This window comes from Podospora anserina, chromosome 3 (assembly GCF_000226545.1).
Source record: "Podospora anserina S mat+ genomic DNA chromosome 3, supercontig 2".
Lineage (NCBI taxonomy): Eukaryota > Fungi > Ascomycota > Sordariomycetes > Sordariales > Podosporaceae > Podospora > Podospora anserina.
The window spans coordinates 1,335,305-1,352,058 of record NW_001914856.1 but is presented as its reverse complement, the minus strand read 5'-3'; the positions used below and the strand labels follow the sequence as shown (position 1 = coordinate 1,352,058).

The 16,754-nt window shown below is 51.4% G+C and overlaps 3 protein-coding genes across 3 annotated transcripts; 2 read left to right on the top strand and 1 right to left on the bottom strand.

Annotated features, from left to right (window-relative positions):
- Positions 1-143: 143 nt before the first annotated feature.
- PODANS_3_5705 (uncharacterized protein) lies at positions 144-1,139 on the bottom strand (the record flags this gene model as incomplete). The annotated part of the gene is made up of 3 exons (XM_001909334.1): positions 144-434; positions 491-715; positions 852-1,139. The coding sequence occupies 3 exons, from the start codon at positions 1,137-1,139 to the stop codon at positions 144-146; spliced, it is 804 nt and encodes a 267-aa protein (XP_001909369.1).
- Positions 1,140-2,302: 1,163 nt separating this feature from the next.
- Positions 2,303-4,438, top strand: PODANS_3_5700 (uncharacterized protein; the record flags this gene model as incomplete). The annotated part of the gene is made up of 1 exon (XM_001909333.1): positions 2,303-4,438. One exon carries the CDS (start codon positions 2,303-2,305, stop codon positions 4,436-4,438), a length of 2,136 nt encoding a protein of 711 aa, XP_001909368.1.
- A 6,824-nt stretch (positions 4,439-11,262) lies between these two features.
- PODANS_3_5690 (uncharacterized protein) lies at positions 11,263-13,069 on the top strand (the record flags this gene model as incomplete). Its single annotated transcript, XM_001909332.1, has 2 exons — positions 11,263-11,800; positions 11,883-13,069. 2 exons carry the CDS (start codon positions 11,263-11,265, stop codon positions 13,067-13,069), a joined length of 1,725 nt encoding a protein of 574 aa, XP_001909367.1.
- Between the last annotated feature and the right edge of the window lie 3,685 nt (positions 13,070-16,754).

Sequence of the window (16,754 nt, the reverse complement as noted above, 5' to 3'; positions counted from 1 at the left end):
ATTAGGTGTAAAAACGAAAGAGGATAATGTAGGCCAATACAAAATCAGACGAGAGGCAGAGGAAGATCATGGAAGATCAACACCTACCTACCCAAATTATTACCTTCTCATATGCCGCTGACATACTATTTTCAACCCCATCGTCAATTCCATCCATCGCGAAGAAAGAAAGCGATACTCACAGGACAGTCATTCACCCCAAGGTACTCCGGCGCCTTGATAGGATCACTCTTGAAAGGCCCAGGGAACGCAGTCGACACACAAATCCCATCCGTCGCAGCCTCAACAGCCAAGGCAGCCAGCGCGTTCTCCCTCGAGGCATCCGTCACACTGAACACAGGCAACGAACCCCAGAAGCATTCAGGATACCCATTCTCATCCATTGGCGGGGCCTGAAGAAAATCAGTCCCCATGTTGTTGAAGACTGAGTTCCACTCATCAAACTGGCCATCCCCAGCTTATCTTGGCAGGCAATGGCGTTGCGGTAGACGTGTTCAATATTGATATCGTAGTTAGCAAACGAGTTCATAGCTGTAATTTCAATCTCGCGGGTGAGGTATGGATCCTTGGGGTCAGCCCGGAGAATGAACCAGCATTCACCGTCGATATCAAGAGCACCGGCCTTGTTGCACCAGCGGTCTCGGCCTTCGCTGGAGGAGTCGCGCATGATGAAGGCCCTGATATCTTCTAAAAGACCAGAGATGAGGGACTTTTTCTGTTGGAATAGGCATGTCAGCAAATCAAACTTACGAAAAAGCCCTAAAGGGAACCTAGAACAAGACCAAGAACCTCCCAAAACCGCTGGTTAAACTCCGTCTGCCCAACCTCCTCATCCAACAACCACCTCCCACCCCCAAAGAACTGCGCCACCGGGGAGGCGGCAACACATCAGGGTTAGCATCAAGATCAATCCCAATACCATTAGTGTTCTCATTCTCCCCAAACGGTGCAATCGGCCCAATATCATGAAAGGTCAAGCTCTTCCCATTGGGCTTCTCCTCACCGTTAAAGATTGTAAGACGCATATCCTCGATTGCCTCTGTGAAGAACCCAAAGACCTGAGCCAACTTAGTCGCAACACCCACAGTCACTGACTCTGTATCTGGCTCGTCATCCTCAAGGCGCGTTGCCCCGACCATGTTTGTCACTCCCGCTCCCAAGTTAGTCGACCCAGCCAAAGTGGCGACTTTTAGTCGCCACTTTGGCTGCTCTGGTACCTGTTAAGCCAAAGGTGCCAAAGAGGCCGGCTACACCCCTTATGGGAGAGGCAAGGCCGCCAATTATTCCAAAGGCGGAGCTGATAATAGCCAGAATCATGCCAACATCTGGGCCGGATTCGAAGTTGAGGGACTCATAAGCGAAATCCCGAACCATCTGGCCGATCTGAAGGGAGCTTTGGATGGTGGAGTCTAGGAGGGCTGCATGCATGTTATCTAGTGCCAAGTGAAAGTTGGAGGACGCTCGACGGGTTCAAAAGAACCCCGTGGGGGTGTATGTTGGACAGAGGGTGAGAGTGGGGTTTTTGCATTTGTCTCCTTGGGTTCGGCAGTCCCTGACGCCTTCTTGGTTGCCGGACCCGGTAGTGTTGCCATCCATGCGTTGGAGCCAGTTCTTTTGGCCTTGGGTTTTGAGGTAGCCGGTTCTGTTTCGCTAAGTGTTGGACAACTTCGGGTGGCATTTCAGGGAAGAGTAGGAACTCACAGGAAGGCAGCCGCTCGCCAGGCCAGGTGGTGTGACAACCCATCAGACATGGAGGAGGCGTGCCGGGTCGCCAAAGGTCAGCCAGAGAGGCAGTGACGACCTAGACTTGAAGAACCTCACGAGGCTGGCTTATGTAACGTTGTCGTTGTCACACATGCCAAGAGGTGCAACTGAAATTCAGGCAGCAACAACTAGGCAGAGACGGAGCGGGGCAAGAGGGCAGGAGTCAGTCAGACAAATCTCCAACCTTGCTTGCATTCACCTTTTACGGAGGCACCCGAACTTTCAAAACACCCTGGGATCCATCAAAACGAATAGCTTCAGCATTCCACTTAGTACGGCAGGATCATCGCAAGCGGCCCTTCAACATGGCTAAAAGTCGCAAGACCAAAAGACAAGGAAAGACTACCAGACAAATTGGATCGAGTGTGAGTATAATTTCGTCTCGATCTAAGCGATATGATATAGGGTATTTGTCGTGAATTTAACAATTCCGAGACAGAAACGATCATGTTCGATATGTCAGAAAATCATCCTTGCTTTCACGCCTTCTAGAAGTAAGGAACGTCTCGAAGAGGTGTTGGGTACCTGGAAAGAGGTCATGGTGGACTCAAAATGCCAACAGCACAAGGACATTTTGCTCTTTCAAAATGGGCGGGCTCTTCGTTTCAGATTTCCAGTGCCGATTGCAGCAGACACACTTGTTAGACTTGTGCGTTACCACTGGGACGACAACCGGGAATGCAGAATAGAGGCCACGTTGGGGCAGACCGGTAATCTGGTTGACGGCACTTTGAGAAGCTACAGTTTTGTTCTCTTCCCTTCACACCCGAGCGACAATCTAGACAGATATGGAAGGCTTATACATGCACACTGGATCGATTCAAGTTTGTTTTGTCGTTGGAAAACTGATTGCGACCAACACCACCAGCACTGCAAGCCTTCCAGTGTGATATTACCAGCCCTTGCTTCCATCCGCCCAGCATGGCTGGTTGACATTGTGCGTCAATGTCTTGTTCCGGCTCAACTGACCGATAGTTATGTGTGTTTAAGCTATGTATGGGGCGGCACCAAACAATTCACTACGGCAATGGACAATCTTGGGAGGCTGCAGCAACCAAATGCCCTCTCATTCGTGCCTTTGGCAAAAACAATCACCCACGCAATGGCTGTGGTTGAGATGGCTGGCGAAAAGTTTCTTTGGGTGGATGCTCTCTGTATTGTCCAGGATGATGACAAGCAGAAACACCAAGACGTCCAAAACATGTCCGGAATATATGCCAATGCTACATTCACGATAATCGCTCGCAGTGCAACGAATGCAGATAGTGGGCTGCCCGGGCTTTTTGGTATATCACAACAATGTAAGGTTCAACAGCACACTTGGCGTCTCGGGCCTTCTTCGACCGTTATAAATATACAGCATAGAGACTGGAAAGATGATCAAAACAGGGGGGCGTGGTTTACCAGAGGGTGGACATTTCAGGAAGAGTTGTTCTCCAGAAGACAATTGGTTCTTCGTGAACATGGCCCGGCCCATTGGACCTGTATGTCCGCCCAATGGCGAGAGGATATTAGGTTGCCCGATATCACAATACAGATGCCGTCACCTAAACGATATCCCTATCAGCGCAGTATCTATCCGGAAATCCACAATGTTTCCCCCAACATCCCGAAACTAGCAGAAATCATCGAAAATTACAATAGGCGAAGTTTCACCCTACCAGAAGATTCTTTAAGAGCATTTTCTGGAATCGCAACAGCACTTCTCTCCTCGTTTCAGGGCGGACTAATTTCTGGACTCCCAGCAGACTTCTTCTATGCTGGACTTTTATGGTTCCCTTTCTCGAAAGACATTGTCCTTCGCTGGCCAGGAGGGATACCAAAAGCATCCTGTGTTCCGAGTTGGAGCTGGGCCGCATGGAAAGGCAGCTTGGATCTAAAGATTTGGAGGGTAGCGGACACCTGGAGGCCAGTTGGAACGAATCTCAGGTCCTGGAGGGGAGAACAATGCTTCCACGAGAGAATTTTCCCCATAGTCGAGTGGTCCTATCACACCACAAGCGACGGTCCGGGAATTGAGATCAAGGACAGATTTTACGCCTTGAAGGAGAAATATTTTGATTCAGATAAGACGCGATGCCCTCCTGGGTGGACACGCCGTCCGTGGACGAGCTCCCGGGGTCCGAATTGGGTATATAACTACCACGACGAGTCCCGATCGCTGCGATGTCTCTTCCACCCGATTCACCTACAAGGGAAGGGCGATTCTGAAGTTCCTGGCATGACCATAGCCCCTTGGATCTCTTGCTACACCCGTTCTGCAACCCTGCTTGCAGCGGAGGAACTGATAGATTGGGAGCCGGAGTACCTTGCACAATGTATAAGTTTACGTGACTCAATAGGCACCTGGGCAGGTTTTTTGACCCTGAATCCAGATCCACTTTCGCCGTCCGAGACATCTGATACGGTGAACTTGGATTTGACTGGGAAATCTTTAACGTTGGTAGAGGTGGCTAGAGGAGAAATTTGGGAACCCACGGAGGTTCCTTTTTTCCATTATTTTAAAGATGCTAACCACCCCGAGAGACCTAAAGGGGTTCCATGGTACCAGTTTTATTGGGTGATGTGGGTAGAGTGGAGAGGCGACATTGCCTATCGGAGAGGACTGGGACGAGTGGTGAAGAGTATATGGGAAGCACAGGACCGGAAGAAGATGCACTTGATGCTGGGGTAGGGTATGATCAACTGGGCCTGAAAGATCTAATATCGTTGTCTCCAGATGTTTCTTTCTTTACAAGTAGTTTTATTTGTCGGGTGCTTCGATACTTCCTGTATGTGTTGATGCTTGGATCATACTCAGCGGTCAAGCTTTACGTATCTACTATCATCATATTACCTACCTACCTAGGCACTTCACAAATACCTATGAAGTCCACAAGTTCAAACATATTAACCAAGAATGCTCCTAACATACGCACACCGCCCCTTGAACCACCATCATACAAATCAGCAGCCTTACCCAGTTGCATCGCCAACGTGACAACCCTCCTTCACCTGCCTTAGTCAGGCACCAAGGATACCGTACCTTTCTCTTGTTTCTAGGCTCTCGTACCGTCGCCTTCTATGCAAGAAAGTGGTCTCTTACATCTAGGCATTCCTACCGTAGTCTTTCATGCATGAAATCGGTTCTTCTCGGTCAAACATCCAGGCTAGTCTCAGCCTTGGGTCACCTCGAACGTCTCCTATCCCCTCGGATCATAGCCGCGCAAAACAGATGTCCACCGTCCGATGCTCGCTACCAACAATCTGGAGAACGCAAGACAAGTGCATTGCAGCAAGATATCTCCGAAGCTAAGCGCGATCTCATGTTTCTCGGTTTGAACCTCAAACCTCCAAAAGATCCATTTTTTGTGCCTCTAAAGGCAAGTGGGTTGCTTTCCAGAGAAGAATACCTCTAAGGGCAAGTGGGCTGATCCCTTGCCCTCATGTCACTTTATTTCCCACACGTTCCCGTGAACGGTGCCCCTAAGGGAAGGTGAACCGACAAAGACGTGTGTCAAACCCGCCCCCTTTCGCCATCGTCCCTGCTCCGTCCCTACATTGTACATCCAGCACATCCCCAGATCCAAGATCCAGATCTTCGGGTTCGGGTGCCAGATCTTTCAACACACCATGAATTAATAAAGGGAGGATCCCGGGCTGTTCCCGTCAGCAACCTGCCAACAAACTCGGGAACAGCTGATCGACATCCACTTTTACCTCCAAGGGAAAGGAACATTTTCAAGAAGAGATAAAAGGGCAGGTAGTAGCCGCCAGTGAGTGGTTTGCATAGAATACTTCTAGAAGGGAAGGAAAAGAATGGTAATCAAAGCAGGTACGGCTCGTAACAGCACATCTTACTACCATCGAATAAGCGCAGGGACCAAGATTCACATGATCTGTCTGGGTTGATATATTTTGGAAGGTTGCAGTTCCCCTTTGTTGGGTACGAGACAGCAACAGCATTTTAATTACCAACTTGCATCTGCCAATGTACAAGTCCGCTTTCCACCTCCCAGTTTCTCTCGCTCCTGCCACCTATCCGTAGAGGTGCGCAAAAGGGGCCAACGTCCAAGTAAGGAAGCCGTCAAGACAAAGCCAAGAACCTCCTCACCACGACATTCCATTCCTCCTTCCCAAAACTCGGCCGACATGTGACTCCATTTTTTTTTTCTCTCTCTCCTCACCGACATCTTTATCCAACAGTCCGAGATCAAGGATACGATTATACGAATTGCTTGGAGGCTCCAAAATCCCGAGTGATTGGTGATACCGCCATTGCTGGAATGCTAAATGGTCGCCCCCAAACACCGAAGGAGGGAGGGAGGAGTGGAGCAAGCTACCTAGGGGCGTGACGATAGGCAGGGTCGTGTCGTGCTGCTTGCTGCGTGTTTGTTCCATCGGGGAGGAGCAAGATATCCCTTCGCACCCATCACTCCCTCAGTGGTACCACCTTCCCTTTTGGGTAGCTTACTCCAACGCCATGCACAGAAGGAACACGCCTCGCCCTCTAACGTTGTTCTCGATCTTTTGGAAAGGGCAGGTACGTATTCTGTCCCCCATCTTTTTAAATGCGGTTTTGACTGTCGCTTCCATGCTAGGTGCATTATGTAGGGAGTGCTGCATAGTTTGGTGCAATTCTATTTGGCTTTTTTCTTCTTTTTTTTTCTTTTTTTTTTTTTTGGCACGATCCAGAACCATGATCGTGCACAGTGTCTTGGGGGAAATAGCCTGAAGGAGGGGAGAAATTAACAGCTGCACTCCCGTCCATGTGGCTACAGCGGTAGTTGTACCCAACTTCCAATCGTTGGCTCTCGACGAATCTCAAGTTGACGATTTCAAACTCTGGCCAACCAGTGCCGCCTATCACGTTGACAGTGGACAGTTTCCCCAACGTCGCAATATTAATTCCCCATCCCCCTTCGCCATCGATAGACGCTTGAGAAAGCAAGAATGTCCACACCTTATTTTGATTAGGTTGACAGCGTCGCATCCGCTCGGTTGTAGACTGCACCTACGCGCAACAAATGCGGTCTGGATGCATGGACGTGGTGGGCGGTCGGGCGTGCTCCCGTCCGCTGTGCCATTGAGAGCTTGCATGGTTCAACCCAAGCGACGAGTGACCGTTTTTGTTTTGCGGGTCTATCCTATATCTGTACCGTTTTCGGTGATATATTAACATGAGTTTCCGTTTTGACACCATCATTTCAGTCCTTGGGCTGTGGTGTGACCTTGGGCGACATTGGCAGGAACACGTCGTAGAGATCTTGATAATGATGGTGATCCCGTCTTGTCCCGTCAGCTTGGTACTGAGACCTGCCTGCCTTGTTGTTTCAGAGGAGGGACTGCATATCAGAAGGTACACTACCTTAGGGAACGCACCTATCGGTGGGGGTCTGGTCGAGCTGTGACCATTGTCGCGGATCCGGATGAGGCTTTCCGTGTGTGCATTGTTGACGGTGAACAGACCCAGGGGTTTGGATCTTGGACCCTGCGATGGGCATGTGTTGTTGTTGTGTAGGGGACAGGGGAGATCGGATCTGAGATGGCAGATTGTACCGTCAACGGCAGGAGAGGCGTCCAAGGAGAGACATGTGATCACCCAGCTTTATGAGTCTCCTTCGGGAGCTATCGTTGAATATCAAGTTCTTTGAATTTTACGTTGAGTGTGTTGTATGCAAGATGTATGACATTAAAGTCTACCTTTAAGCCATTCTCGTTTTGATTTTTTGTTTCTTTTTGAATAATCACAGGAAACTAAAGCCACGAGGTGATCAAACTTGAGCTTTCACTTCGACGGCTTCCACAAGATGATTACCTGCCTAGGTTACTCTGATACTGCCGTGATACCAAATAATTTGTGTTTTTAGAGAGCGGTTGTTGTCGTTCACGTTTAAGTTTGCATTGACATGGTTCTATAGTACAGGTCCCAATAAGTTTATACGATTCAACGGCTTGTGGCTGAAGATAAAGCAAGGACTAGAAATAGACTTCATGGGAAACATACACACCCTAGAGCTATGTAGACATCCGCCAGCAGCAAGAACTGTGCTTTGTCGAGGCACAGGTGCCCACTGAAGTCCAGGTCGACGGGACGAGGTGGAGGTCGCCGACGATTACAATGCCCAGCCCGCATGGCCAGACAACATGGGACGACAGATATGTCATCCCATCTCTCTGACTTCTGACTCGCGCATCCTGCAGTTCGCGCTGAGCTCTCAATAAATTGAGGTTCGGTTTCGATAGCGACTCCATCAGCTGTTGTTGTCAGACATCGATGATCCCAGCCAAGCAAACGGAGCGTCAACAACACAACACCTTCGCCAAAACTGCCGGGGCACCGTCGGAAGGATGCTTGGCACTGATAAGTGGAGCTGTGGTATCGTGGGGGTGTAAGGTTACATGGGCTATCAGCAAAATGCGGGGAAAAGACGCAGGTGGAGTCAGGCGACTTTGGTGATTCCCGTTTTGGACACCGGGGCCAAATTGATGGCTCAACCTGCAAAAGCCTCATCAATCAGCCCAGCATCAGGCGAAGACGTGAAACTGGGTAGAAACATGCCATCACATTCCTAGAGGGGATTCTAGTATAGCGTACACTGTAGTGAGGGTTGGTGATAGCGCCAGTCTCGATAGTAGAGCACTTGTCACATATGGAAGCTCAAGAGCGTCGATAAAGAGGCAAAGCGGTTGGTGAATGCTCTAGTAAACGTCGTTAGTGCTCTCCTTCCTGTTTCACTCTCGCGAGCCTGTTTCCAAGACTGGCGAGCGCTCTGAGCGCACCGTTGGAACTTCCTTTTTGCTGATGGCCTGTTGCGGCTTGTGGTCGCGTGCCCAGGTTGGGGTGTAGTGTGCTTTCAGCCTCCCCTCCCGCAGCCCGAGCACGCCAGAGATCGGTAGTGTGTGAGGCTACTGTAGACATCGAAAGGTGGGAAATGTGCCAGTCTCTTGGTATGCGGGAACACCCAGCTTCTAGAAGGATGGAAGTCTCCTTCTGTCATTGCATCGCAGTGCCTGACGCGCCTGATCATGCTTTTGATGAAGGTGTGTTGCGTGGCGCCAGCTCACCATGCGACGCCGTCTCAGGCTGTGAAGCTTGCCCGCTTCCAGACACAAAATCCGATGCTGTGTTCGTCTGGAGCCAGTCAATACATATCACACACCGGCTGGTCCCGAGTGCGCCTGCGATGCGATGCGACTACGACGGGCGACAGGCGACAAATCCAATATTGACATGTGAAGTTCATAGCGCAACCAGGAAACACCGACGGACCAACAGCAAGTTTGGGATGCGCTGACGGGCCTCACCGACCGAATTGCAGCTTTGATGCAAAAGTTCCCTTTCGTCCTTTGAATCGAGAGGGTTTCTTGCCACTTGCGATAGGGTTACTCAAGGCAGAATTGAGTGTTTCTTCCTGATGACGACCATCTCGATGGGCTACATGGCATTTCTCGTTATTGCCGTTTTGCGAACCATTTGCATCGCGACTGTGGTCCAGCAGGATTCCCCGCCCGCCATCCATGTTTGCCCCACCGACAAGTTCCCCGTCGCCCGTTGAGCCCCCCACCCACAGATACCCAGAATGCCAGATTATCGTTCTGTTCACCCAGTGGATATCAAGCGGTAGAGGAGGGCAGCCAATATGGAAGGCTGAACAGAACGGAGCTACGACTCGCGCAGAGCTCCAAACATATGAAGGAGTATTTGCCGATTCCATTCCCTCGGTAGTGTCGACGGGATGTAGTGCTGTTATCGTGTGTCCTACCTATAGAGGCGGTAGATAGCTTATTTCTTAGCGAGCTGTACGAGCTTACTCTCTCCCAGCACAGTGGTGGCCATCTTATCACGAGGGAGAGCTCACCATGCATTGAAAGAGCCCACCAACATGCGACGGCCTGCCCGAACGGTGATAAGGGCCAAATCCTTCGTTGCTGGCTGCTCACGCTGGCGGAAGCAGGTGAGGTGGGAGAGCTGGCGAGGTGGTGGTAGGTAGTTGGCAGGGGACCGCCGCCAAGAGCCGCTAGACGCCAAGCCAAGGAGCAGGGGTTGTAGCCAAGCTTTGCCTGGTCTGGAAGCTGGCAAGAAATGCCAAGACGGAGCACACTAAATCGGGGGCATGAACTGACGAATGATGGCATCGCTTTGGGAGACCTGGCCGTTTCGACGGCTTCGTGCTCCCCAGACGGACAAGATAAGAGAGCAACGCTGCCGGAACGCCACCGCGCAGGCAATGACTAGCCGCACCGGGATATCGCCGGCTTGGCCTCAACGCCTGAGAGAAGCCAGCTGCCGTTTTCTTCCAACCTCTCCGCGCTCTCCAAACGCCAATGCCGTTTCGTTGAGTTGATCGGCGTCAGCGTGCTCTAGTGCTGCCGCGGGTGTGACATGCGACACGACTGGGGGAGAAGGGGGCAAGGTGTCCATTGTTGCGTCCCCTCGAGTTCGCTTCCGTCGTCAATGGCTTTCTTTGTTCGGCGGTGCCTGATGATGCCGAGAACAACAAACGACGACGGCGAGGGTGTAGATCCGAGGCCTGGTTCCCCTCTGCTCGACGTCACCAGTCACTACTAGAGCCATGAGCTATTCCTCAACGAGGAGCGGGCCATGCGCAGGTGTGGCATGTTGCGCATGGTCACAAGAGATCAAGCATCAGTGGCGCTCCGAGGTCCCTATCGCAAAACGGCAGTGGCGGGGAAGATCTGTCGCTTGGCCTTGGCGCCATCGCAGCAACGTCGTCCCAGGTCGCCCAGGTTGCTCGCTTGACAAATGGAATCTCGCCATGTTAGCCATTAGTTCCCTCTGCCATTGGCTGTGGCTTCCATGAACGACATGTTCCCAGTTCCATGCTTTCTCAACTTGCCAGTTCCCGTTCTGGGGAAAGCTAGCAGTAGAGGTTAAACTCCTGTTCGCAGTGATCGTCCCATCTCCGTTATGGTTAATGGTACCAAGGATCATGTATGTCGTGTCGCCTGCCAGCCTCCGTTAACATGTTCCCCCCCCATCCCTGTGCCTATCCGTCTTCGTCCTCGGTCTGGCCTGATGAATGGCACCTCGCTGCAGTCGAGTCTAGTGTGACCTCGTTCGTAGCGGGTTGGTACCGCGGACGCGCAGTATATCGGGGTTATTGGGTCTGGTGCTTGGCTCCTTCTACTTTCAGATGGTAATAAAACCCGCTCCCAGGGTTGCTATCAAGGCCCCGCAAACCCCGATCGACACTCAATTGGCTGTATTCTGCCTCTTGGCTCGTTCTGTGCAGCTTCTAGCCACTTTCCGTGCTTCCTGGAACCCAATCGTCAAGATAGATTCCGTCTGCCTGGGTTGCTCCTTGAGCTCCCCCCCCCAGTCAGTCCACCCTGCGACCACACCCCGACCCTGGGGTAACGCGACAGCCGCGAAACTCCTCCTCTCTCTTTCTTACTCGGCCTCTGTCTTTATTAAACCCCCTCTGTCCCCCCCTCACATGCCGTCTTTTTTCCTTTTCTCCTCATCGACACTGATCACCATCACAACTCACCAACATGTCGTCCTCAGAAGAGAAGGGACCCCTCCCTGTCACTCCTGAGAAGGAGGTTCCTCCCCCACAGTTCACCCACGGTGGTGATGCCATCAACCAGCATCGCGACCAAGAGGACTTCTGGACTCGCAATGGCCTCAACCTCAAGTCCTTCCAGAGACGTGGCGATGGCGCCTCCATCGACTCTCTCGACCGCACCATGAAGGCCCGCCATCTGCACATGATTGCCATCGGTGGTTCTATCGGTGCTGGTTTCTTCGTCGGTTCCGGAAAGGCCCTCGCTACCGGTGGTCCCGCAACCCTCCTCATCGATTTCTCCATCATTGGTATTATGATGTTCAACACGGTCTACGCTCTCGGCGAACTTGCTGTCATGTTCCCTGTCTCTGGTGGTTTCTACACGTACTCTACTCGCTTCATCGATCCTTCCTGGGGTTTCGCCATGGGCTGGAACTACGTCATGCAATGGTCTATCGTCTTGCCTCTTGAACTCACGGTCTGCGGTATCACAATTCAATACTGGACGAAAGACATCAATGTTGGTAAGTTTTGACACTGCAACCATGCACAAAGCACCCAAAACAATCAAACAACGGGATACTGACAATGGCTTCTTTTCTGCAGCTGTCTGGATCACCGTCTTCATGTTTGCCATCATCATCGTCAACGTTTTCGGCACTCTCGGATACGCTGAGGAGGAGTTCTGGTCTTCGGTTCTCAAGCTTGGAGCGACTGTCGTCTTCATGATCATTGCCGTCGTCCTCGTCTGTGGTGGTGGTCCCGAGGGCAGCGCTTACGACGAATACTCTGGTGGCAAGCTTTGGCAAGATCCTGGCGCTTTCGCCAACGGCTTCCGTGGCTTCTGCTCCGTCTTCGTCACTGCTGCTTTCTCCTTCTCCGGAACTGAGCTGGTCGGTCTTGCCGCTGCTGAGGCCCGCAACCCCGTCAGGTCTCTTCCCGGTGCCATCAAGCAGGTGTTCTGGCGTATCACCCTCTTCTACATCCTGGGTCTCACCTTCATCGGTCTCCTCGTCCGCCACGATGACGACCGTCTCCTCGGTGGTGACAACCCGTACATCAACGTCGATGCTTCTCCCTTCGTTCTGGTCGGTCTCGATGCCAATCTTCACGGCTATGATTCGTTCATGAACGTCATTATCTTGGTCTCCGTCCTTTCCATCGGTGTTTCCTCCGTCTATGGTGGTTCCCGTACCCTCACTGCCCTTTCCCAGCAGGGTTATGCCCCCAAGATCTTCTCCTACATCGACCGCTCCGGCCGCCCTCTCATCTCCGTGCTCTTCGTTTGCGCTTTCGGCCCCCTCGCCTATGTCAACCTGAGCACTTCCGGTGTCGTTGTCTTCGACTGGCTCCTCGCCTTGTCTGGTCTTGCCGCCCTCTTTACCTGGGGTTCCATCTGCTTGGCCCATATCCGCTTCCGCAAGGCTTGGGCTCGCCAGGGTCACACTCTGGATGAGATTCCCTTCAAGGCCGCTGGTGGTGTCTATGGCTCTTACCTTGGCCTCATCCTCGTCATCCTCGTCTTGATCGCTCAGCTTTTCGTCGCCATCTGCCCCGTCGGCGGCGGCTTCAACGATGTCGAGGGCTTCTTCAAGTCTTACCTCGCCCTTCCCGTCGTCATCGTCTTCTGGATCGGTGGTTTCGTCTGGAAGCGAACAGGTTGGCTCCGCACCGACCAGATCGATGTTGACACTGGCCGCCGCGAGCTCCCCTGGGACGAGATCAACGAGTACCGCGAGAGGCTTGCTCAGATGCCCGCCTGGAAGCGCGTCTTGCATACTGTCTTCGTCTAAAAAAAAAGCCCAGCACATTCCGTCTATTCTTCCGTTTTGTACATACTTTACCGGTATCAAACGGGTTCAGTTAGATGGGAGTTTTGAGTCTTTTTTTTGCGATTTAGGAGTTCGTTTGCAAATCTAGCGAGCGTCCATGATGGCATTTGATGTCTTTTTTGAATGTTGGGCTCGCATATGTAATGTCTTTGATGGGGCGGATGGGTGAGGGGTATGAATCTGAAGGGAATGAAATGGAATTTGATCGGGAGGTTTTCTTACAAGCGCCTTTCAGTGTTTCTGGAAAAGAGAGCTGGTTGGGGGTTTGGGGGGGAGCTTTTGGGGGATCAAATTTGGGATTTTCATGGGTTTTTTTTTTGTTTTTGCAAAGTTTGTTGTCTCTTTTTCTTGATACCACGGGGCCGATGAAAAGGTGCCATCAATACAGACTACTATTACCATAATGTTTTGATTGTGCTTTCGATGATTTGTGAATGTTGAATGTGCTGTTGACTAACTGGTAACTATCCCCGTAGGGAAACAAGCTTCAAAGCTAGGGGTCCGTCTTGGATAGGTACGTTGCCCAGCATATCCTCGTAGGGTAAGGAGCTTGAGATGAGGTTGTCTGTGGGTCTCGGGAGTACCCTTTCCACGGACTTTTTCTTGTCCTTTGTTTTTCGATCCGCCTATCTTGCAATTATGTCATGGAGCACGTTTGTTGCCACCACCGAGCTTTGTTCATTGTTTCATGGCGGCTTCTATCTAGTGCGTTAGATCTCTCCCGTGTGGGGCGTAATGCCTTCCGCACTGATAAGATATCCGAAAGTTCAAAGCTTCTCGGAGTTTAGGAAACACGCAAAACGGGAATGAAGTTCCACACCCGCTGATGTGGTCTTCTGGCGTCGTCATCCTCTTCGGTGGAAGGGTCTGTATTTGGTGGTGGCACCGCGTTCTTTGGGTTCGACTTCATTGTTCCATCATGCTCGGGATCACACCAACCCGTGCCGCCGACGCACACACACATCTGCTGCTCACAGCCAGCCCATCTTCCCCGAGCCCTCTACCCGTTTCGTTCGGCAAGTTTCGGATATGAAGTAGAGTTTTTTTTTCTATATCGAGAAGATGTTGTGTTAGGCGAGGGCCGGCATACATACAATACACAAAGTGCTTTTGGAAAGGTTTCCTGCGGTAGAGAAAACGGTGCTGTTGTTGTATGCGAGTACCCGCCAAGCACGCACAAACCTGGCTCAACGGGCGGGCGTGGCTTTGCACCGCCTCGATTCATCAAAAAAGCTTGTGTTGACTTCACATGGAATTTCCCGGTGTTTGCGGCGTACAGGCATCCATGCTTGCTCAGCCACGATGGTACCAAGATGAGAACTGTTGCCGAGCGTTGGAGGGAGTACAACAACGGTTGGGAGCTGCCTGCGGCGTTTAGGGTTAATGTTTTTGTGTTACTATGGTGCTGGGGTTGTGTGTTCGAGGAGGGTTTTGCACTACCACTAGTGAGAAGCTTGTGTTGACTACACTGACTACCGAGAGTCAAGCTTGGTTGAAATGGATCATGAATTACATTTCCGTGACTAGCCAGACTCTAAAAAGTCGCAAAATGGCATTACAAACATGGCTTAGGTAACTCAAAGCTAACCCCGTGTTTTAGTCTTAAACTATATCTCAACGTTTCCCTCTCTCTGCTGACCCCGGCAGTTCCGAAATCGAATTACCCCCCACTTCATACTGATACTCTGGCGGCGTACTGCTGTTGTATGATTCAGATTGGTCCGGGAAATACCCGCTCTGAGTGTACGTAGTGTACCTCGCGTTCTGTCCCTCCCGTATTGGCCAGCTCGGTCTTTGCTCCTCGTGAGCGGCGGGCCTGATTGGTGATGGCATAGCGATAGGGTGTCCAGGTGGTCTATGCCACTGACCTTCTTGCGGATGTTGATAATGGTGGTGCTGTGGATGGGTTTGGGGCAAAGGATCTGATGACCCAACCCCATACATAGATCTCGCCGACGATGGACCTAGGGCTTGGTTGACCATTGACAGGTGATGGTGATACGCCGCAGTGATCGGAGTTCTCGGGGTGCGGATTGGCTCTTCATTTGCGTAGCTGTTTTCAGGGACCCATGCTGATGATGGCCTCCTCTCCATTGCGGTCCGGCTTGGGCCATCATGTGGCGACCTCGAGGGAGTATTTGCTGTCAATGGAGACCGAGCGGATATCGGTGGAAGGTAGTCTTCAACTGAAGTCTTGGGCTCTGAGCTGACCGGATCGTCGTTCGCTACCGCTGTTGTAATCAATAGAGGCGGAGCTGATGGCGCAGAAACACTTGGCCTCGCCGACGAAGTTGGGCTGGAACGGGATATGCTATAACTTCGTAGCTTTTCGGTGGTGAGACTAGTGTTGAGATTTTGGAGTGATTCAACCTGGCGCCGTAATCTTCTATTCTGTGTGCAAGAAAATCCAAGTGCAACGATGCTGGCCAGAAGAAGTGAAGCAAGCAGACCGGCTGCGATGACGGGAACGAGGCGCATCCAAGGGGGCATATTGGCAGGTAAACCGGGCATTGGGTTGTCTACTGTATTCTCGGGGTTCGCTCCTCCGTTACTAGAGATACTGACACTGTCGCCATTATTATCGAACTGCCTCGTTACGGTTCCTAATCCTCGAGAAAGGGTAAAGTTTCGTGCACAACATTGCGCCTGATTACATGCCATTCCGAGGTTGTCGTAACAGCAACACCAGGCGCCGCTTCCGCAGTGAAGCATCGTATATGATGGCTGTATCGGCATAGAGATGTACTGGCTCGACCTCCCACAGTAAGATGGACAAGCCGGGTCCATTCCCGTTGGGTCAGTGCATCCTTGAGACCAAAACGTGTGATTGTCCCCTCTCTGAGTTGCGAAACAGAGGCCACTGGAGAGACAGGCTTCTTGCCTGCTCTCATCACAACATGATGAGTGAGAAGAACCTGTTCCTGTAGCGTCACGACTGCACTGTGTCCCCGACGTCTTTTGTCCGTTTATACCATAGCACTGTGCTGCTTCAGCCAATGGGCCGAGGGAAAAGAGGGCGAAAAATAGGGAGCCGCTGAGCGAACCGGAGGCGAAGAGGTGCCACATCTTTGCTATGTTGAAGAAAATGTAGGCTCATGACTCTTGAAAGATGGGTGTATGGGGCCAGCCGCATTGCAAAAGAAAAAAGAAGGAATTTGAGTATCGGTTTTGGAGAGGATCAGGGTAATATGGTGTCGGCATTGTCCTCGATCGTCATCATCTCGGATGTTTCCACCGCCTCGAGAGCAAATGCAGATGGTGCCCGGTGTTCTGGTGAGGTGCTCGCTTCGGCTTCATGTGGTGCACCAGAAAGGATTTAACCTGTCGATCTTGAAGTTATCTGCAGCCTTGTCAGTGCTCAATGTGTCACTTTGGCGGGAGATCAAACGCGCCTGGACTCTTGGGTAAATCTCGTCATAGCCATGCCAAGAACTGGGACAAAGCGGTGATTCGCAGCACAATGGATAGATAATAGATGTTTTAATCGATCTGATTCTATTGCATCGGGACCATAGTTGTTGGCTGTGGAATGATATCAAATCTTGACGCTCGGTTGCTTGATACATTGATCTCTGCCCAGGCCACAACATCACGCATCATAGAGCAGACAGGGGCTTCAACAAACCCAGGCCAAAAGAATGATCAT